This window comes from Amblyomma americanum, chromosome 8 (genome assembly GCF_052857255.1).
Source record: "Amblyomma americanum isolate KBUSLIRL-KWMA chromosome 8, ASM5285725v1, whole genome shotgun sequence".
Taxonomy (NCBI): Eukaryota; Metazoa; Arthropoda; class Arachnida; order Ixodida; family Ixodidae; genus Amblyomma; species Amblyomma americanum.
Genome location: NC_135504.1, coordinates 58,213,841 through 58,237,022, shown reverse-complemented (window position 1 = coordinate 58,237,022; position 23,182 = coordinate 58,213,841). Strand labels below are relative to the sequence as shown.

The window sequence follows — 23,182 nt, the reverse complement described above, 5'->3', positions numbered from 1 at the left end:
TATCGAGAGATTTATTTCTTCTACATTTTGGGACACAATTATATTCAGTAAAATTGTAGAATAAAAAAGAGCTTACGGTGAAATTGCTTCGTTCCTGTGTCCTGTATTGTATTATTGATCGGTGATTATTACAATCAGATCATTTATATTATCTGATCGCAATAGTCACATCATATCAGATGACAGAAAAAGCAGATTGTTTTAATAACTACTTTAAATCTGTTTTCTCGCCTAAGGATAAGAGTAGTCAGCGACAGTGCACAAGTTATGCACCGTTAATGCGACCAGTTGAAATAAGTGCAAGAGGAATAGTAGCGCTCCTAGAGAATATAGACGAAACAAAGGCATGCGGTCCGGGCGGCATATCACCCCGTTTACTAAAGAGCTGTGCGCATCCTATTTCACAATATATATATATCTTATTTATATAAAATCTTTGGATACAGGCTTCTTACCCGATGACTGGAAGATAGCTCATGATGTCCCAGTTCCTAAAGGCGGATCAAGAACGGACGTCTCGAAATACAGACCTATTTCTCTAACGTCAATTTCATGCGAAATCTTCGAACATATCTTGTACACAGCTATAATGAATCACTTGGTAAAACACGACTTATTAATAAAAGAACAACACGGGTTCCGCAAAGGTCTGTCTTGTACTAGACAATATTAAGAATTTTATCATGAACTTGCATTTGAAGTTGATGACGGGGGGTGGGGGGGGGTGGCGATAGACTGTACATGTTTGGATTTTCGAAAGGCGTTTAACACTCTGTCACACCCACTACTTATTTATAAATTAATAATGTTAAACCTAAACACAGCTGTAATAGCGTGGATTGAAAATTATTTGTCTAACCGCCGACAACGTGTAGTTCTGAATGACAAGGCCTCAGATTGTGTTGAATTGACATCAGGTATCCCTCAAGGAACGGTCTTGGGGCCACTCCTGTTCTTGGTATACATAAATGATATCTCACTTAATATTGCATCAAGTGTACGTCTGTTTGCAGATGACTGCGTTTTGTACAAAAAAATTCACACTGCAAGTGATGCTGTTCAACTGCAAACTGATTTAACGCTAATCCAGTCTTGGTGTTTGAAATGGAAAATGTATTTGAATACAACACAATGTGGCCACCTTTGCTTTTCACGAAAAAAGAACATAATTATGGCTCAGTATCACATAAATAATGCATTAGTTAGTCAACAATGCACATACAAAATCTTAGGTGTTATAATGTCAAATGACTGTTCATGAAGTGCACATGTGGATCATGTGTTTAGCAAAGCTGGTAGGGCGCTGATTTTCCTTCAACGTAATTTAACGTTTTCGCAACAAAACCCCAAGAAAACTGCTTTCATTTCGTGTGTGCGACCTATAATGGAATATTCCTATGTTGTATGGGGCCCTGCACACAAATCGTTGATTGACAAGCTGAAGAGAATCCAAAACAGGGCAGCAAGGTTTGTCTTGGGAAGGTACGGGCAAAGAGATCGTTGTACGGAAATTAAAAATTATTTGCAATGGGAATCCCTTGCTTCTCGTAGAAGGAAGTTAAAGCTAAAATTATTCTACTCAATATTTCACAATAGAACGGGCATAAATCGGGAAATTTATTTTAAACAGCCTTTTTACGTTTCAAAACGACATGATCGTTCTTGCAAAATTCGAGAGTACCTTGCCAGGAATAACTTCTTTGCCAATTAATTTTTTGTCATGACTGTACAACAGTGGAATCGCTTATCGGACGTGCAAGTGTGCTCTGTTAATGAAGATGTCTTTTTTGCACATTTGGAACCTCCCGGCTGTAACGCCTTCGGGCAATGCTGGGTAATTATCGAATAAAGAATAGAATTCTAGTGCTCACGTTCCCACGTACCCATCATAAAGTTATCTCGTGGAGCACACTTCGCATGTAAACAAGGTGAAATATAAAAGCTCTCGTTTGATCCAACAAGTGGAGGAATAGGGGAGCGTAGATTCGAGTACTATGAAAAATACCCCCCCCCCCCCCCCCCCCCCCATGAAGGAATCCGGAAGATTAGTTCGGCTTGTCATTTTGAGTGCATTTTGTTTTAAAATGATGTCCTTGTCTCCTCACAATTTCTACCAGTTCCACGCTGCGAACGTAGCCGTGATAAGTTCAGTACTAATAATACATATGGCACAATCAGTGGTGCATACCGTAATACGCATGCCGAGAGCACGGCTCCTCTGTACTTAAGAGAAGGTAGGGTACCCCTGCTGGTAGCTCGTGCTTTCGGCGTAGCTTCGCTCTGATTTTGTGGCTACGGTGAGAGTTTATACTGTGCCGCGCGTGTATCGTGACAGCCTTTGGTGCGGTGCTGGGCAGTGATCGCACACCGAAAACTACATTGCAGTGGCGTGCTGCCACGGCAGATTTTTTTATTTTAATTTAGAAGACTTGCTACATGAGATACGTTGGGACTGTCTAGACGCAGTAGTGGAGCCTTGGAAGAACCTAAACAAAGTTCGACTCTTTTTATTGCCCGTAAGCCACATTACGTTGTCACCCTACCTCTTGACCGTAAGTGTAAATTCTGTGGGTAATCTGATCCTTTAGGCCACCTTATGACCCCCCCCCCCCCCCCCTTTCAGCTCTTCGCTAAAACTAAAGTGTTGATTTATAGGTTGATGATTGCCTTCACACGTGTACTGCCGAAACACAGTCTATATGCCTTACAATCTATGGACTATGAACAACAGGTTCGCTTGACAAATACGGCCTGAAAGATGCACCACCCTGTTTGTGTACAATAGGCTCTACGGAGCGGCCAGGGATCTATGCTATTAATGCCGATGCACGTTAACTCTCAGTGAGGATCGACAAGGCCAGCAACAACAACGATTCTTGCTCTCCCTTTTCATGACGAGTGATGAGAGCCCCCTGTGAAGGAAGGGTCCGTCAGGCAAATTCTTGTCGAGATCGCCGCGGAATGTTCAAAGCTGGTCCACATTGGTAGTCCGCATGGTCCTTACGGTCCACGTTTTCACATACGACCACACCAGAAATATCCATCTGCACCATTGTGTGGTCAAAAGACGCGGTACGTTGAGGGAGCACCAGGTATTTGACCAGCCTATCACAAAGAAGAAAAGTCCCTAACCAGTTTTGGCGAGCATGAATGTTCATAAGCCATGATCAACGACTACAGCACAAACAGCCAAATGGAAGAAGATACGGACACCACAAGCGGTGCTTGAATTCTTATATCACTGCTCTGCACTCTAATCGCTGAGTTGATCGTGAAAGATCAACAAGCCCAGGCAATCATTAAGGCCTTATCGCTGCAATCGATTAGTGCATCCACAAGTATTAATTGTGTGGCTGCAATTGGAGGAGGAATATAACAGTCAAGTCGCCATCCCACCCCGTGATCGCTTGTGCAACAGCGCGCAAGTAGACCACGGCTGGCCTTGGTCTCGGGTAAAAAGGATTACAACGACATGCTAACAGATATGCGGCTTTTATTACTACAAGGAACAAGAAAGTCTACAAGGGACAGATGAGATCATCGCAAGGGTCACGCTATAGAGTCAAGGAAGTGAAGTCATCAGCGAAGGCGAGTGTTCACTCACGTCAGGTATGCTCGACGCTAATGGCGGGGCCGTACGCAGCGACCTCTTGAGACGCGCTCTTTACGAAGTTCATACATTCCGATCGAGAAGAGCGGAGTCGTGCGCGAACGTTCGCGCGCTTCGAGTTACGCGAGACCTCCTTTCCGTTCTGCCCTCGTGGTGTTCGCACCACCCGTGGTGCTTGCTGTGGTGGCACCGGTGCCCTCCTTTGGCAGCTGGCGTGACTAAACAAGGAGGACGGAGGCTGCTGCGGGATTATCGTGCGCGGAAGCTCAGCTCCAAAGGATGGTTCCTTCGCGAGTCTCACCAAAATTCATTTCCTTTGCAATTTTGACGGCGGCCATCTTGTCTTGAATCACTTGTGACGCGCTGTAGACTATCGATGAAGTTTTGTTGACGTTCTCGATGCTTCATCTTCGCGAGGTGTGGCCCCCAAAGCTTGATTCATTGCGCACTGTCGCATAGCTTCCTCCGCACGGACGCGACACGCCTCCTAATCCCGTACATCTCGCAAGGTTAGGCGCGACTTCCGCAACATTTTTGCGCTGCATATTTTGTGTCAGCTTTGGTTAACGCGCCAAGTAAATACAACCTAGCTGCAGCATGGAATAGTGGAGAGCAGTAAAAGCGCCGTTCTGTGTGTACATTCTTTTACTCTGTCCTTTTTGTTTGCGCTGTTGAATCATCATGAATCGTTACCAACTCGCCCAGCCTGTAGTTATTCTTCAGGAAGCATGGCACCAAAGTAGTGCAACTCCTTCGCATATGCGCTGCCTTTAATTTAGGAATGTGAACCTCTAGGGTAATTGGCAGAATAATATGCATATTAAGTGGAACTGCAGGGTTACGAGACACACATAGAGGGCGGCTTGTCCCCCTCTGCCCTTGTCTACTACCTCTGCAAATTCATTCTCGAAAATTAACTTATGAAATTTCCGAGCTCATCGTGCCATTGCGAGAAACGTTGGGCGTTGTTTTTCCCCAAAGAGAGAACCGGCGCCTTCTTGTTCGTAACGACAACCGAATCGTGCACCCCACGTGACCTGAACCGATTCTTTACGTGACCACCCGATTCTTGGCCGATCCCCCAGTGTGGGTATGTGCCATCTTTTGATAGGCTAACAACAACAACAACTACTACTACTAAGCCATCGCTTCTCCTTTAGCAGAACAATTGTTTTCTTTTACAGAAGGCCGTCAGCCATTATGTTCCGAGGGCAACGACAACAAGAACAACAACATGGGAACCAATGACCACGGCTAGCGATCTAAAAGCACTGAAATCTATCCTCGCTTATGATTTAAGGACTCTGCAAGGAAACATAATAGACGGGCAGCTGCCTTTTGTGGGCAAAAATGCATATAAAAAAACCCGGAAGTTCGCTCTCAAGAGACGTGAAAGACCACCGCACCCCATGATCCCGCAGGGTGATGAACTGCCTAACCGGCTGAATCATGGGACGGCAGTTCTCTCGTCCTATAACGAACGCTTGTTTCTTGGCCGTCTTGGCCCGCGCTCTTAGGGATCAAATCCTCATCAAACATCTAACGAAGAATGTTTGAATGCGTGACTTTGTGCGTCGACGCAGGCTAACGTCAACACGCAGCTATGTTATCAAAGACAAATCAGTATCGAAGCCATGAATATTGGGCCATCAAAATAAAATAGTGGGTAGTTGCCTCTAGCACTTGTCGTCTCTCTGTGGATACATTCTGCAGCGTTTCTAAGTTTAGCAGGTGTTGCCAAGTAACACAACTCTCCAGATTCTCCACAGATTTGTGAAAACACTTTCATGCCTACTCAAAACACTTAACGGCGGCTCGTAGGTCTCCGTATCTTTCAGCGGGCGCAGGGTCACCGTGAACGAAATATACTGAAAAGATAAAAGACCACGGAAAAAGCTTGGGATCGTCGTCCCTTACAGGCTCTGCAGATTTCGATCGCGCTAGCTCCTCTTGAAATCGAAACTTGCAGTCTTCGTCAAAAATGGGCAGCCCAAAAGGCTTGCTTTTAAGCTGCGCAGTGATGTTCTGTACTGTCCGTGGGAGTCCTAAGCTTCGGAGAGTTTAGAATGAGAGCCGCTCTCAACTTCGAAAGGTTTGGAACGCTGAAAATGCAAAACAATACATACTAAGTGGCTTCCAAGCAAACTACACAGACTGTACATTCTTTGAAACATGTCTAGCCATTTCGGGAAAAAAATTTGAAATTTGCAAAAGTGTAGAATACTTTTACGGTAATATTGAAGGTAGTGGTCCATTCTTACGATATGCAGCAAAATCTTTCTTTTAAATTGTTTCCATCGTTCGCATCGAACAGCTAAGATTCCGATAGAAAACCAATACTGGACGCTTTTGACGATAGCAAGAACGTTAATGGAGAAAAAAGAAGATTGCTGTCGGCTGATCTGTAGATATATTATAGTGAAATCTTGCATTATACGAAAAAAAAAATGCGTTAATAAATGGTTTTGATCAAAGATGATCTTGTTCAGTATAGCTGGGTATGCAGAAATGTGGCGGAAGGAGAGTTTCGCCTTACATTTGTGAAGCCCATTCTCCTTTCGTACATTCTCTGCCGGCAGTCACAAAAAAGTCAAAGGTCGACTTTGCCTCTTGCAGACCAAAGCCGCATTTTACCCCCCTAAACTCACCACGAAATGCTCCGTTGAGGGCTAGTAGCCGTACAGTAACGTGCAATGCAAGTGGTTCAGACGAGCAGCCTGATAATGTGGCAGCTAAAAATACTCAGTGGGCGCAAACACGTACTTATCTGCTCTTGGGATCGTATGCTAGTGTGAAAAGTGCTTGTGAACACAAGATAGTGTTACATACCGCTCGGCATCTTAATGTGCAAACGGCGTCGCTAGCTCGCCTGGTGCTAACGGGATCTTATCGTAAACGGTACTGCGCTATTCCTTTTTTTTTGTGTTGCTCCTTCTCTCCTCGCCCCTTTCGTCCCTCTGTTATATGAGTGGACGTTTCGCCGTGAGCTTTATTTTTGGAAGGCGCCGTACGAGGAGGTGGACGCGCCAGTGATGGACATTGCCTGGGCCTTGTTTGCTGCTGTGGTGGCCTGCTTGTTGTACAGCCTGAGTCACTGGGTGATCAGGTAAGGTTCGACAGTGTTCAGTGAGTGTTCAAAGTGCTCAAAGAACAAAATGTTCAATGAGGCAAGGTGGAAACTGAAAACTTGCAGTTAAAACATTTATGAGCCATGTTCTAACTTCCACCAATTAGGCCCCGTTTTGCATGTTGCAGCTCGACAACTCGATGAATCCGCAAAATGTGAGAAAATTTTGGTTCTTCGTGTTCCCTAAGCCTCCGTTAATCTTTTTTTTGGCGAAATTTTCAAAAAGAGAAAGTTCTGCGATTGAAACATCACTGGCCATTATGTAAAGTACAGTATTATACTGAGTTTAACAATGACGATTTGTAAAGGTTTGCTGTCATACACAAAGGCTGGCATGCTATGGGGTTTAACATCCTGGATTTGAATAACAATGAAGTTTATGCCTTCGGATTAATTTCGACCTCTTGAGGTTAATAATCACACTCTGACACTTCACTCTGCACGGGCTGGTTTGAATTTTGCGGGCCTCGAAAAGGGGGGGGGGGCACAGGCATGATTTGAACCCACGACTTCATGCTCAACTTCAGACCCGCTATGCCAGTGCCCCAACCTTGCGAATGTTATCATTACAAACAGGGGCTTGAAGCAACAATAAAAAGAGTTGGAGCATGCAAAGTCTAGAAAGCTGATTCCTTAGAACGATCTAGAAAACACACACACACACACACACACACACACACACACACACACACACACACACACACACACACACACACACACACACACACACACACACACACACACACACACACACACACACACACACACACACACACACACACACACACACACACACACACACACACACACACACACACACACACACACACACACACACACACACACGCGCGCGCGCGCGCGCGCGCGCACTCGCAGACGCACAAGCACACATGGACAGACGCGCGCACGCGCAGGGAAGGAGAGGAATCAATCAATCAATCAATCAATCAATCAATCAATCAATCAATCAATCAATCAATCAATCAATCAATCAATCAATCAATCAATCAATCAATCAATCAATCAATCAATCGATGTACCTAAAAAGATTGGAGGACGCTTAAAGAGACACTGAGGAGAACCCTATCATTTTTTTTTGTTAGCAATATCTGATAGTTCGGCATTTCGCGGCTTTGTTGCCGCTTGTCCGGGAGCGAAATATGCATTTATTTCAAAGAAATTTGGATTCGAAGTTGAAAATTGCTTTCCCGCCGCTCCGATTCAAACTCGAGAACTCTTATGACGACACGGAGAACTCTTATGACGCCACAGAACGGAGTGACGTGAAACGTGACGTAAATGGAGACTCCGTGATTTCTGGCGGCTAGCGGTGCGGTCTAGCAGCTGCCGAAATAAAAGCTACCGCCGCCGCACGTTAAGGGCATCTATCGGGGGTGGCTACCGCCGCTTCGTTTACGTTAGCACCGACGTCTTGCCAGTGTTACGATGGATCCCGTTCCCGAGCCCGACGACGAAGTTCTCGCAAAGTCTCCGGTCTGCATTTCAGCGACCTTAGCCCCACAGAGCGTGAGATGCTTTTGAGGGAGCACAGTTAGGTTAGGCGCCGGCGGGTGGTTCCCCCTTCTTCAGTGAGCAGCCGTTGCAAACTAAATATCATAACCCCAGTGCGGGGAGTCGCAAGGGGCCAGGACAATCGCAGGGCGCCCATCGGAGGCTGGCCGAGGTTTTGGGGTCAACGGATTGTGATTCCTTGAGCGGCGCGGTTGCACGGCGCAGCAGGCGGCGTCGAGGCATCCCATGGTTGCAAGGGCCAAGTTATTTATTTTTTGCCACAAAGAACAAATGGTGCTGAAGGGCGGTAGCGTTTAAAGTCGGCGGCTTGAAACTAAAGCCGGCGCACGACGCTTCAACGGCTTCCGCTAGATCCAACGGGTCAACTGGATCCGGCTCTCTCGCTCACTTGCATGTACCTTCAGATATATACTGCGAATGGATTAAATTAGCCGAGCTCGAAATGAACAGCTCCGCTCAACTGCCGCAGCTATTGAATACAACGCGCACCTCGCCGCGGAGCCAAATTAGTCTGGTCGGGCCGGCGGCTGCTGGCGCACTCAGCGCGAAATACGAGACATGCTCCAAGTTTCCCCCCGCCAGTGCGGTCAGAGTACGCCGAAGCAGCCGAACGCGTCGGCGCTCAAGCGCAATTGGAGTATAGAGGGTCTCGCTTTGACCGACGTAACTTCGCCGTGCAGCGCGCGCGCGCGCCTCGCCGCAGCATAAACGCGCCTTAACAGAGCCTGAGCTCGAACGCTAACCAACGTATTCAGCGGCGGCATCCATGGGAGCCACTGAAGCCCCCCGCCCACTCACTGAATAGAAGAAAAGATTTGTGCCTAGGCTCGGAGTCGAACCAGGGCGTTCGGCGTTTGAGGCGGAGACGCTGCCACTCCGCCACGACGGCTCAAGTTACAGCTGACAATAAAGGTGCACCTAGTGAATGCACTCTTCTGATACAGAAATCTCCGCGCTATCGCTAGTATATCCTGGCCTAACAGAGCTAGGCCACCAGCAATTTTTTCTGAACTGCCTTGTACCTTGTCTCCCGTCCCTAATAAACGATTTCCGTTAAGTAGTTTGAAGTTGACTGGCACAGCCGGGAATGTTTCGCCGGCCAATCGTGCGAATACACAAGTGCTGCCTTTTACCATCACCGACCATCGTGTCATCATAGCTCTTCATCGACCGTGGCGATCATCTGACAATCCCTAACAGGCTCCTTCAAAGGTTAACTAGCACTTGAAGCGGAACTTGGATTCCTCTGCTGTTCGGCGCTTGTAAATCGAGGCGCGTCAAAAACAAAACCACGGGGCACGCAAAGCTCATAGACGCGAAGCGCCATAAAAAATCGAAACTCTCCTGGCCGCCTGTGGCGCCGCCAAGCATCGGTTTTCTTTGCTTCCAACATTCAGGTTGTCCTTGGCCTGCCTTCCTTGTGTGATAAAAGTGCACTATTGGTTTTAAAACAAAACTTACTTCAATATTGATGTGCGCAGTCTACTTTTGTCAGCCTCAGAGATTCGTGAAACCATGTAGGAAGGAAAATTCCTCCAAGGTGGCGTCTCGTCCTATGACGTCGCCACGCTTGTATTTGCGAGATTGGCCTGCGGTGGCGATACCTGTATTTTGGTTCTTGCTATTTTCTACCTTACAAGAGCTTTGTTTTCAGTAAGAGCGGCGTTTTTGTGATCAGGAGCTGGTATTCTATCGATACAAGCCAACTTCAATTTCTCCTCAGTGTCCCTTTAAGCCTCACCTTTAAGAGTGGAACGCTACAGCGTGTTGCAGCGCTGCCACGGAGTCCACGAACGCCATCACCTTGCCCCTTGGACTAATCGCTTGGAGTCTCTAGGACGAGGCCGCTGATAAAGGCTGCTCCACACTAGCCCTGTTAAGAAACGAACGACACTCCGAAGCAGAAAGGTCTTTTACGCGCGCGCCATCTGCCGGGCCGGTGCCATGCATGGTGAAGGAGGTAGCAGTGGTTGTCACACGATGGCGCTACGACTGCACGCCAAGCACGAAGAAAATTTACCGGAAACACATGGTACTCGCTTAAGCCCGATATATGTAATTTACATGCTCATAATTATTAATGTACGCCTCAGTACCGATCACGAAGTTACGTTTCTAAAAACCCATGCATTCACTAGACGCGCCTTTATTCATGTTCAAACGTCGAGCCGCCGTGGCGGAGTCTGTCAGGAGAGGCAAGAACCTTATACTTGAAAGCGAGATCTCATTGTCCGGGATTTCGTGCGAGCGGCTAATGCTGATTGGACTTTTTAGCTTATGTAGGAGACGCATGAGGGATCTAAGTCTCTGCTCAGTGAACAGTGCGCATTGGTGCGGGCGGGTTTATGCTGCGCTGTAGCCGTTTGTTGACTCGTGTGTGTCTCGGGCAATTTTGATTTTGAGAATGTGTATCTGCATCGCGGTATAATATGTGTGTAAAGCATTTGGTAGCTTAGCGGGTCAGATTTATATGAAATAAAATTACTGGTGTTTTAGCTCCGGTTAAATTTAGTGTGTACACGATAGCGATCCACGAGTAAAACGGGTTCACTTTAGTTTGGTCAACTCTTCGTTTGAGGAGAAGGCTCTTGCCAGGCCGTCCTCGCTTCTTGGGCCTGGTGTTGAACCACCCCGTGTGCCACAACTTCGGGATACGTCGACATAGCATCGCGTAGCCTGTACTGCTGACGTACTGAGTGCGTGTGCGGACATTCCGCCTCTTCACTCATCCCGCATCTGACTAGGGAGCTCTTCGCACCCTCTGTTTATATGGAGCCGAGCGCGGCTGTGACGTCACGTACGGCGGCGGCTCCGGCGCAGTGGTGAAGCCGGACCGGCGGCGCACCTGTGACGTCATGCGCGGCGCATGCGCAGTAGAGGGCTTTGGCAGGCACGGCGAAATCGGTTTCACATTGCGTTGTGAAGCTTTCGCTTGAAAAGAAAAAAAATAGCCGTCGTGGTGGATTGGCAGCGTCTCTGTCTCGTTTCGAACGCCAAAGGCCCTAGCTCGATTCCCGGCCCAGACATCAGTTTTTTAATTCATTCAGTGTGCGCGGATTTTTACGCAGCCCCTGAATATTTCAGACGCGTGGTGCGCACTCTAATACCACGCCGTGGCTTTTCGAACGAGCTGCATACGCTGTCGCGTAAAATTCTTATTGCCCATACCCTCGTTCCCGCCATGGGGAGGCTGGCTTGCGCGGGACGAGCTTTGAAGTAGTGTAACGAAATTAGGAAGCCATACTAGGCTGCTGATGTACGGGTGGAGTTTTTTTATTTATTTGTTCCTCAAAGGTCCACGAGTGACATTACATGGTGATCGTTCCGCGCCTGTAGACTAGTGTCCAAGTGTTGCTCCACAGGTTTGTCGACGTGGCTTCAGCCACTGAGGTAAAACGATGCCGGCACGTCATTGCATCTCTTGCTGCGTGTGCGACCCTCACCCGTAGCCAGTTGGGTGCTAGACATCTTATCTCTCAGCGCCATACGCGGGCGGTCTTGTTTTGTCTTTCGCTGCGAGCCACGCGGGGTCGTTTACGCATATGCACTTGCACGTCTAGATTTGCTTGAAGGGAATGACCTCAGGGCCATACTAACACTACGGGAAAGTTTGGATGAGGTACGCAAGCAAAAGCATGGACGTGGTGTTGGGAGATGTTTCCTGCCCGCTGAAACCAGCTAATGCCAGTGCGCACCTATGAAAACTCCAAGCTATTGTGTGAAGCTATGGTTTATTACCGCAAGAGCCACTTAAAGTATAAACGTTCTTACATGAGAGGAGCCACATGTAGTTTAGCGCTGAGAGACTAGGTTAGTCGTACATATCGAATGATAGGGGCAACTTTCATGCACAACTACGTCAAAATACAATGCAGGTGCATGGGACTTGGTTAGTCCCACATTTCGAATGACAGGAGCAACTTGCTTGCACAATTACGTCGAAATACAATGCAGTGTGCATAATACTTCGTTAGTCGCACATTTCGCATGACAGGAGCAACTTGCTTGCCCAGTTACGTCAAAATACAATACAGTGGGCATGAGACTTGTTTAGTCGCACATTTCGAATGACAGGAGCAACTTGCTTGCACAATTACGTCGAAATACTATGCAGTGTGCATGAGACCCGCGGTGAAGAACGCCTACTTCTTACCTAACAGCGCTGTGTTTGTCTCTTTCTTAGTCCCGTCCTTCGTGCGCTGTGCCTTCAGCTTGAACCATAAACCGATTAGCCCGGACAAATACCTTATTGCAATGAGGCTTGGTTAATCGCACATTTTGAATGACAGGGCCAACTTGCTTGCACAATTATGTCAAAATACAATGCAGTGTGCATTAGACTTGGTTAGTTACACATTTCAAATGACAGGGGAAATTTGCTTGCACAATTACGTCAAAATATAATGCAGGTGCATGAGACTTGGTTGGTCGCACATTTCAAATGACAAGGGCAACTTGTTTGCACAGTTACGTCAACATACAATACAGTTTGCGTAAGACTTGTTTAGTCGCACATTTCGGATGACAGGGGCCACTTGCTTGCACAATTACGTCAAAATAAAATGCAGTGTGCACGAGACTTGGTTATTCGCATATTTGAAATGACAGGAGCAACTTGCTTGCACAATTACGTCGAAATACTACGCAGTGCGCATGAGACCCGCGGTGAAGAACGCCTACTTCCCACCTAACAGCGCTGTGTTTGTCTCTTTCTTAGTCCCGTCCTTCGTGCGCTGTGCCTTAAGCTTGAACCATAAACCGACTAGCCCGGACAATTACCTTATTGCAATGAGGCTTGGTTAGTCACACATTTCGAATGACAGGCGCAACTTGCTTGCACAGTTACGTCAAAATACAATGCAGTGTGCATGAGACTTGTTTAGTCGCAAATTTCGAATGACAGGGGCAACTAGCTTGCACAGTTATGTCAAAATACAAGGCAGTGTGCACGAGACTTGGTTAGTCTCACATTCCGATTGACAGGAGGAACTTTCTTGCACAATTACGTCAAAATACAATGCAGTGTGCATATGAGACTTGCTTAGTCGCGCATTTCGAATGACGCGGGCAACTTGCTTGCCGAATTACATCACAATACAACGCAGTGGCATGAAATTGTTTAACTCTTCAAGCACTGCCGGAGCGCTAGTGATATCAAAGAAAACGCTATTTTTCTGATCATTCATTATGTTATCTTGCTTTAAATTATGTTCGCTAATCCGAAACGCTTTTTAAAATACAAGGGCCAGAAAGAATGAATGCTGTGTGTCGCTTCCGATTGTTTTTGTGCGCACTTTCGTACTACGGCAAATTTGGCTTCGCAGGCAAGTCTACTTAAACGGTAAGATACCGGACTACTGCCTCCACTGCAGTTTCTACTCGTAAAAAATGGCTTCGGCTGAAATCCCTATCATCGGTGTTTGCTGTCGCCTTGGGCTGTTAATGGGTTGGAACACTCATTGTGGTAGAGACGGGGAATGCTCCAGACACCGTTCATTGTTTGAAAACGCACGAATGACGCGGCTGTCAGTCTTTCGGTAACAGGCGGGTCAGTTATAAAGGGCGCGTCGTGACTCCCAACGAAACAGAATTTTTATTCCAGAGGAAAATATGTGTGCTGAAATGTGAAAAAACAACTAAAACCACGAGGTGGTAACAAAACCACAAGTGGTAACAATGGAAGACATATCGAACAATAAACAAAGAAATCTTACTTAATAATAATAATTGTTTTTTTTGGGGGGGTGAAAGGAAATAGCGCAGTATCTGTCTCATATATCGTTGGACTCCTGAACCGCGCCGTAAAGAAAGGGATAAAGGAGGGAGTGAGAGAAGAAAGGAAGAAAGAGGCGCCGTAGTGGAAATCTTTCTTCCAATCCAAGAACTTGGTTTGGTTTACAGGGTTTAACTTCCCAGAGCGACTCAGGATACGAGGGACGCCGCAGCGAAGGGCTACATAAATTTCGGCCGCCTGGGCTTCTTTAATGTGCACTGTTATCGCACAGTACACGGGCTTTTGGAATTTCTCCTCCATCTAAATGCGACTCCCGCGGCCGGGATCGAACATTCAGGAGCTTATTCTGCATTTTACCCACGATACAGGTGGGCAGGTGGCCCGACATGCATGTGCCTTTTAGAATATTGTCATCATCATCACCATCGATTACTGACTCTTAAAGGACCCGAATGTGGTTCCTCACATATGGGGGAAAGATTGATACGATTTTCCAGTGGTTAATGTATATACAAACGAGTATTAGGGATTAGGCAATTACGATCAAGAGAAATAAAGTGAGAAAAAGAAACTACGAAAATGCAAGAACAGAATTCAGAACAATGGTGTATTCTGAGCATGCGAAACGATTTTCACACAGAGAAAAAACTCCAAAGTTTAAGAAAGCGCATTGCATTAACGACAAGCTCAGGTGACAAAAACCGAAACTCACATATAGGCGAGATGATTTCATACATGAAAAAGAATTCATTGCGCTGAATTCTTTAGATGTGCTGTTAGTATGTGTCTAAATTCGTCTGCCTTTTTTGTCTCTATCGATTCCATTCCATGCTGCAACTGTTATGGGAAGAAATGACTTATTAGGAGTGTTAGAGAGTCCGTGCAGAACTGGAAATCTGGTCGGCACGGAAAAGGCAGTTTTTTGTTCTCGCTAAGCATCTGAGGCTTGTGTTATACCAGAGTTTGTCAGAATTTCAGCGAACACAGATGAGGGGGACATGTTTTTCGACGAGCGATAAAATTTTGAGCGTGTAGAGTAGGAAATTTTGGTCAGCAGATGTAGTACAAGTTGACTGGCAGAGGGAGATATTCTGGAAACTCGATATTAATATTCAGGAAATCAACGCTCTTATGGTATGTATTATGTCATGGTATGCAACATGACATTGCGCAAATAATTATTTGATTATTAATAATATTAACTTTATTATAATCGGGAATGTACTTTCAGATAGACTGGCAGAAAATAAGAATCGTAACGCTGAATGCCAGGATTTCTTGATCGGTTAACCCTTACTGCGCGACGCTGACTGAATAAGCTCTGCGTCTGAACAAAGAACAAGAGTGAGAATGTTAGCAGCACACATCAAACGTTTTAACTGTTTGCGTGAAGTTAAAGGGAGGACCAAATCGAAGGTGTCGTTTGACTGAAGAGAGGTTGTCAATATGGTTTCCCATTGATATCAAGAAGGTTGAATTTCCCGCAAAATAGGTAGTTTGCGCGATGAAAGCGATGCTGCGGATCGATTAAAACGAACTGAAGTTCAAAAACAAATTGAGACGCCGTTTTAAGTGGCCGGTAACAAGTGAGCACTATATTCGTACTAATCAGGAGGATAACGAAATGATAAGTATTTTATGCTGACAAATGACATCAACACACTTCCTGCCCACTACGCCTCACCAGTAGGCTGTAAAAGTTCGTCATGCAGGGTGTCTGATGTCAGCCATGGATCAGCAAAAGAAAAGCAGTATGAGTAGATGTATCTTCGAGGATTGTTGCTACGCTTCCCCTTTAGAGGTGGTAACTGCGGATGTCAGGTAATGGTCAGATACGTCAGCGCCTTGTTAGGAGCAAAGCAGCTTTGATAACGGGAAACTACTGAAGAGCAGGAAGTATGTCGTGGTGACTTTAATACCAGTTCTATCAAAGAATCGTCGGCTTTGGTCGAAATCGATTTTGAAAGCAGTGTTGATTTTCAGAGCATGCCAATAAAGGTATTTCAGCGCAAATCGGAAACACGCTGAATATCTTCGCAAATAGAAAAAATAGCTTATTTTACCTTTCGTGTTGCAGAAAAGATGAGAAAGTCCAGGCGATGCGTACTCTCATTATCAGCGGGGCTGACTCGTATTCCGAGATCCTTTGAACGCAAAGAAACAACGTGATCATTTGACTGGGCCTACGTTTTTTACTCGAATCCAAAATCCCTAAAAAGATTCGCCGTGACCTACGAACGGGATTAGGTATGAGCTGGGCTAGTTATGAACTAGTTACGAAGGCTAGTTATGAACTAGCTGCTTGATTTTGGATGAAATCTCTGCAATGTTGCTGCTTGCACTGAAATTTCAAGTCGTGTCAGCTGGCTCATCTGTTCATTCAATTATAGCGAAGGGAAAAACGCACAGAAAAACGGTTGACTGGGTTTTCCACGTTGATCTGTACGTTTCAAATTCATGGCAACTCGGCTGGTGTTGTACTCTGATGCCGCAAAGGCGCTTTTATATAGCTCCAGAAACACATTCAAGGGATAAAGAAGGTCAGGGTCTGAGCTCAGTATCACCTGAGAGAACAAGCAGTTGAAAACCAAGGCACTCATTCGAACAATGTAAACATCACAAGCATACCATTTTGTGGCCATAGTCAAACATTTTGGGAGGGCACGCAACCTCGACTAGCATCAGGTCATTTGTACTGAGGGATGCACATTGCAGCAGAAAACTGACCTGTGCGAAAAGAGGCGTATTCTTGACAGTGTTCCGCGCGATGACCTGGCCTAAATGATTCCAGATGACTTGCGCGTTATGTCCTCCAAGCGGGTTTCCAGGGTCGGTGGCTTCCCTTGGTTGCCAGACAGGAGACTTCGCGGTAGACGGGAACTGTGTTGAATAACTGGCTTCGGCTGCTTCGCCGTTGGACACAGCCCAAGCAGCACAGGCGATTGGCCTCATATTGGAAATGAATGGTTTCAAACTGATCCTATGCAGGACCAGCCTTTGCCAATATATTTCAAACATTAGGACGATTACCTGTGCTGCTTGAGAGGCAGTTCGCAAGGAACCTATTCGGGATTATGGTTAAGCAAACTATAGACGTTTTCGTAAGAGGAAGGTGCGACGCGACACCAACTAACTGGAAAGACTGCACGAAAAGCGTCCTATCCATGAGGGTGTTCTGAATGGGGACGTTCTCTCTGTTATTAGAATGCAATTTTTCACAGGTCATTTGTTATCTTCAGAAGGACAGCTAAAAAAGGTCTGTGAAAGAGTGGTTCACATTTACACGCCGGTCTTTTTTCGAGCTACGAAACGATGAACTTGTGCAAACCGATTAGATATTGACGCGAATAGTCTCTAATAAATATACTCGTGAGCATTCACAACATGACAAGCGTTAAGCATGTTGATAAATTCTAGAAAGAATTGAAGCACACTTGAGTGTTTGTCTGCACCATTAATTACACTGATTTTTTGGCTCAACAGTTAGTCTACCTTTTCGCTATAATTGAGCACCGCTAGTTACGGATCAATTGAACTTGATGCCCTAGGCAGAAGCATTCAATTGCGAAGCAAAAGAAGAGAGGTGTCAAGGAAAAAATTCATATGACGACTAGAAGTCAGCACGCCTTTCTAGAGCGCTAGAACACCGCCCTTTCGCACAAAGGAAAGGAATTTTTTTTAAACCAGGTGTATGGTTCTAGAGGCAATGCTTGCGCTGAAGCAGACGCTCAAATTGCCCCCACAATTGCACCTTCTCTGCAAGAGATGAGCTGAATAAGAATCTCAATTTGTTCCGCAGCGCACTGCTTTAGGGCTCTAAACAGTTGTGATGACGACTGTACAAATCCTTGGGATAAAATGACGTGTGTTTTAATTGATGACTTTTGTGTATTACTGAATGCTGTTCACTGTGGCAGTTCGAAATAATTAATATTCTTCCTTGTTTTGTTCTACGGCCACGGACGGACGCAGTCAACGCAGAAAATGCTTCGATGCCTTCGAAGGCACCGGGATACCGACGGTGCCGCTCCGAAGTCTTATCAACGGCAACTCCGTCGAATTCTGGAAGCCGGTGCGTAGCACTCCTGTGGCCTGTGAAAAATCCGCACCATACACAGTGGTGGCTGGGCCAAGACAACGGTTATTGCTTTGATGCGTGTGGATATAGGCGTTGTGCGAATGGTTAGAGAAGGAGTGTGAAGAGGAGGACAGCGGCGATAACTGTTGGCGTAAGCTGGCGTTACGTCATTCTGATGTAGCATCTCGTTCACCCTACGGAACATAGCGGTCTGGAGGTTTTCGTGTCCGGCCCGACCGGCGCAGTGCTGGCGTCGGGGTGCTTGGGGCAGCCTCGCGTATTAATGGCCCCTCTCCCGGTGTCCCAGCTACTTGGGGTTGGCGGTTCCATCTTGGCGCTCAGGGTCACAGGCTCCGTCGTCCAGGTCATGCTCCCCCACACGTGGCTTAATCTGGTCGATGTGTCGACGAATGTTCCCCCCCTGTGGACCATCAGTGTTCACCATGCGAGTACTTTCCGATGACGTGATTCGCGCTGGAATCCATGGCTCGCCTCGCACGAAGTTATTTGCCCAGACAGGTTCCCCCGGCCGCAACACACAAGGAACGTGGCAGTCAACTGGAGACTGCGGAGCAAGAGGCCCCGTTAGTGCCGCTGCGTTGTCCAGTCTGAAACGGAGCTCGTAGCCCATAAGGAGTTTCGCTGGGGTACTGCCACCGGCCTGCGGCATCCTTCGGTACCTATGCAGAATCCTTACCAAGCGTGTTTTCAAAGACACGTGGATGTTCTTCGTCAAAACCTCTTTAACAGTTAACCACACCAAGACGGCAAATAGCTACTCTTTGAAGAATCAAGTCACTTGATTCCCGCAACTGCCTTCCTTGACAAGGTCTGCCTTGCATCATGATCGTCGTTTAGAGACGGGTAGTGCGCTAATTCCGGCACGTTGTAGTCCAACTTAAGCGGTTCATCTGTTGTGATTGAAACGCAGCCTAATGGAGTAAAATTTCCGCATCCGAAACAGGCGCATAGGTCCTTAACGCTGTCATCGCGTTAAGGAGCTCGTGTTGCAGAAAATCTGGCGTCGGCGTCGTCGACATCGGCGTCGTTGACCATGAGAAAAAAATCCACGAAAAATCACTGGAGAAGCAACTTAGGAGGTAGGTGGGTCACCTAGGTCACGTGACCTTGCGGCGCCATCACAACATGCCCACCGGATAGTGAGAAAAATGCCCCCCTGGCAGGTGTCATTTAAATTAATGATTGCTCGCTCGGGAAAAGCACCCTGGTTCGCATAAGGCCCAACGGCGGCAGCTGTTATCGCAGGGTAGTGGCTTATCTCCTAACTTCTGAACCACTGCTCGAGAACTGGTACGATGGCGCAACAAGGAGATTCGACCGGCTGTCAACATTGAATCCCTCGTTCAGTCCCCTGCTGACATCGCAAAGGCCTTAGAGGACATTGCGTGTGGCCAAGAGCTTCGTTTTAAATATGCTCTACCTTCTTCAGCTATACTCACATGCACCTCAAGTGATTTCATTCAGGTCTCTATGCCGTAGCTGTCGCAGTTAGTTCTGCGCTTATCCCCGGCGGATCCTCGCCCCGATAAGGTCACTTCATCTATGATCAAAATTTTGTTCAATGAATCTTCTGAAGACCTATTGGCTTTAGTTAGCCATTCCAATAAAGGTCCTTGCATACATAATGAGTGGCGTCTTGCTGAAATAGTTCTATTGCTTAAATAGCGAGGGAATGGTTTTACTTTAGACAACATACGCCCTATGTCACTAACATCGAACCTAGTGAAATTGGTGGAAAGAGTCCTTTTCAGCCATGATATGTCTTTCATTTCTGAAAAGGCTCTCTTGAATCTGTGTCAAATTGGTTTCAAGCCGGGCTGTTTAATTTGGTGTGCTCATACTGACCAAAAGATTCGTATTACATTAGCACGCAACAGAAAACAGTTTGCTGCCCTTGTCACTTTGGATGTCAGTAAAGCATACGACAGCGTTGAACACTCGACTCTGTTACTCAGATTACAGGAACTCAACTTCACAAACTATTTTGTAGCCTGGATTGCTGCTTTCTTGTAAAATAGAGAATTTTATTGCTGCCAAAATGGTGTTTCCTCTAGGAAATTTCAACAGACGAGAGGTGTACCACAGGAGGTGTTCTCTCATCTGTTCTTTTTAACATTTTTCTAAGCTCAATTCGATCCATTCAAAATGTGAAAACATAAGTGTACGCCGACGATATTGCATTTTTTTGCATCAGCAGGTGATACTCACATTCTTAATTAAACCTTGAAAAATTACCTCAATGCTCATGACAGCCGGTTAGGAAGAATTCATCTGTTCCCCAATGTGAGGAAATAAGCATTGTCAGTATTTCTGGTTTCTGTTCCTGTAAATATCTGCCTGGTCTATAGAAATAACACAATTCGTCAAGTTCAGGCCGTGAAGTATCTCGGAGAGATATGCGACACTACTCTTTCCTGCCGGCCACACATTGAGCAAGTTTCTGCAAAAGGAGTTGGGGCCATTGACATCCTGCGTAGGCTTTGTAGTGCTAGCTCAGGCATGAGAAGGTATACACTTCTGATGATTTATAAAATGTACGTCAGCCCAATTTTGGAGTTCGGCTGTGTTTTATTCTCAGGAGATCCTGCCTATAAACTTCGCCCTCTTGTGCTGTTGGAGCGTGAGGCGTTGCGCCTTTGTCTGGGGCTTCCAAAATATGTCGCCAATGCTATTCTGCACATTAAGGCGTGAATCCCATCTTTATCAGCTAGGTTTCACCTTTTACAGTTCTAAAATTTTTAAAATTATGCGACTCGCCTCTTCACGCCTCCAGATACATATTTCTTAGTGAACCTGCTGTCTTTTTTAGTGCCGACTAATAATAATAATTGGTTTTTGGGGAAAGGAACTGGCGCAGTATCTGTCTCATATATCGTTGGACACCTGAACCGCGCCGTAAGGGAAGGGATAAATGAGGGAGTGAAAGAAGAAAGGGAGAAAGAGGGTAGTGGAGGGCTCCGGAATAATTTCGACCACCTGGGGATCTTTACCGTGCGCTGACATCACACAGCATACGGGCGCCTTAGCGTTTTGCTTCCATAAAAATGCAGTGCCGCCTGGTCTCGTTTGCATACTCCGCATATATGTTTCGTGCAGTCCCTCCTTGATCCCTTAAACATTCGTATCACTGATGTCCGCCAAATGAATAACAACTCATCTTCTGTCCAGATCGAATTCGATGAGATTTTTCCATCGAATGCAAAGCTGCATCCCTTCCCGCTTCTTCGGGGTTTGTTGCAGGAGCACCTAACGTCCTTTCCCTCTCATATTCTTATTTCTACTGCTGCCTCGTAGGATCGCGAAAAGGCAGGTGTGGGAATTTTTTCACCTTCACTGGGTTGGTCTTTTTCTCTCCGTCTTCTTGATTTCACTCCAATATATCTGGCTGAACTATTACCAGTAATCTTGGCCTTACGAAAATTACAAACTACCGTTTCCCAGGTCATGGTTATGTCGAACTCTCTATACATTTCCTCTTCATTATCTTGTCCCACTGTGTCTCGGGCATTACGCGTCTTTAAGTTCCTGATCCCGCTCCATCTAAATTCGGTAAGGTTGCTTTGGGTACCGGGGCACATGGGCTTTCACTTAAATGAGGTAGCAGGTTACTTAGCCAGGGCCTCTCTCTGCGGCCGAATTATTAGTGTCCTGCCAACCTTTGCATTTACAACTGCGGTGAGGTTTCGCAGCTACACAATATTTCAGGAATTTGCTGTCTCGGCTCTTACATCATCTCCCGAATATCAGCATCTTCTGCATCGTTGGAGTACCAAAGACTGGCGCTCGCGCAGACTAGAGGTCTCTTTCACGCGTTTGCGTTGCCGGGTTCCCCTTCTAAATTTTATACCTTCACAGATATCTGGCCTGGCGACTTCCCCATTGTGCCCTTTTTGTGCTGAACCTGAGACAATAGATCACTTCCTGCTCTTGTTCTGCCGCTTCTCTCATTTGAGGAAGCGTCTTTTCCAAATTTCTTTTCATCAACTGGGTTTGCCTGTGTCCTCCGTGGTTGTTCTTTCCATTGGCGCTTCTTTGCTTGGCCGAGTGCTTCTTTGCTTGGCCGAAGCGACAGGAGTGTGCGCTCTGCTGCGCAAAATTTCCTTCAAGAAACGCAGCGACTCCCATTCTAATTTCTTTTTCCGGTTGTCAGTCAGTACGAAATTGAAACACTACAGGCATTGTATACTATTATGTACATTAATCCATTGCCCCGTCTCTGATCTCCAAGTTAACAGGACTCCTTTCCTTGCGTCTTACAATCTATCAGCCTATATACTATTACTACTGTTTTTTTCTGTCAAAAAGTTCCTGTATCCAGCAATTAACCGCCTGTGTCTTGGCCACTCCCCCGCGGTGGGTATGTGCCAGCATTGTTTTAGCCCAACCAACCAATTAATGTGACACTTCGGCCAAGACAGATGACACAAACCACACTTGTAGGCATCTGCCCCGGTGCTTCTCTACAGCGATAACGGAGGGCGCGTGGTAAGCTGTGGGAATTCGGACCCACGCCTTGGCCAGCGGTTGGCTTACATAGATATATGCTGGCGGGCTAGCACGAATTCTTTGAAAGGAAGGCTTCCAATGACTACATATTCTTTTCCATGTTAACCGCTGCGAAAAAGGGTATGACGGCAACCGAATGAGTCATGATGCACGAATGAGAAGGCTGCTCCATGGAGGAAATTAGCCAGAATGTGTTCATAAATTTCGTGCTTTTGTGTCATTATTTACCCATTTGACCAAACATTGTATGACATCAACGTGTGGTATAATAGTAAGTAGCTGCTGAAATACCAAATTAGGACGTCCTGGGTTCAGTTCAAGTCGGGAAGGATTGCTCATATATCTGCCTCACGATGGCACGTCAGCGTTAATTTATTAATCACAAGTCACTCTTCTGCTTATATATCCTAATATATTTTCAGAAATTTTATTTACAACTTAAATCAGTAAAAAGTACTGCAGGAAGAACTCATAAATAGTGTTTTTGTGCATAACTAGTTTTATCTGCGTTATGCAGAGTTTACAGTGACACGAACTTTGCGAACTGTAAACGTCCTAATAAGCCAAAACTTT

General features: G+C 46.2%; 1 protein-coding gene across 1 annotated transcript in view; it reads left to right on the top strand.

Moving 5' to 3' along the window:
• Nucleotides 1–6,596: 6,596 nt before the first annotated feature.
• The window catches only part of LOC144101732 (putative cytochrome P450 6a13), a 40,510-nt gene continuing 23,924 nt past the window's right edge, over nt 6,597–23,182 (top strand). Inside the window, exons 1-2 of the mRNA XM_077634864.1 lie at nt 6,597–6,716; nt 17,977–18,076. Of these exons, the coding sequence (XP_077490990.1) occupies nt 6,643–6,716; nt 17,977–18,076 (174 nt within the window). The 5' untranslated portion in view covers nt 6,597–6,642. The remainder of the gene's footprint in view (nt 6,717–17,976; nt 18,077–23,182) is intronic.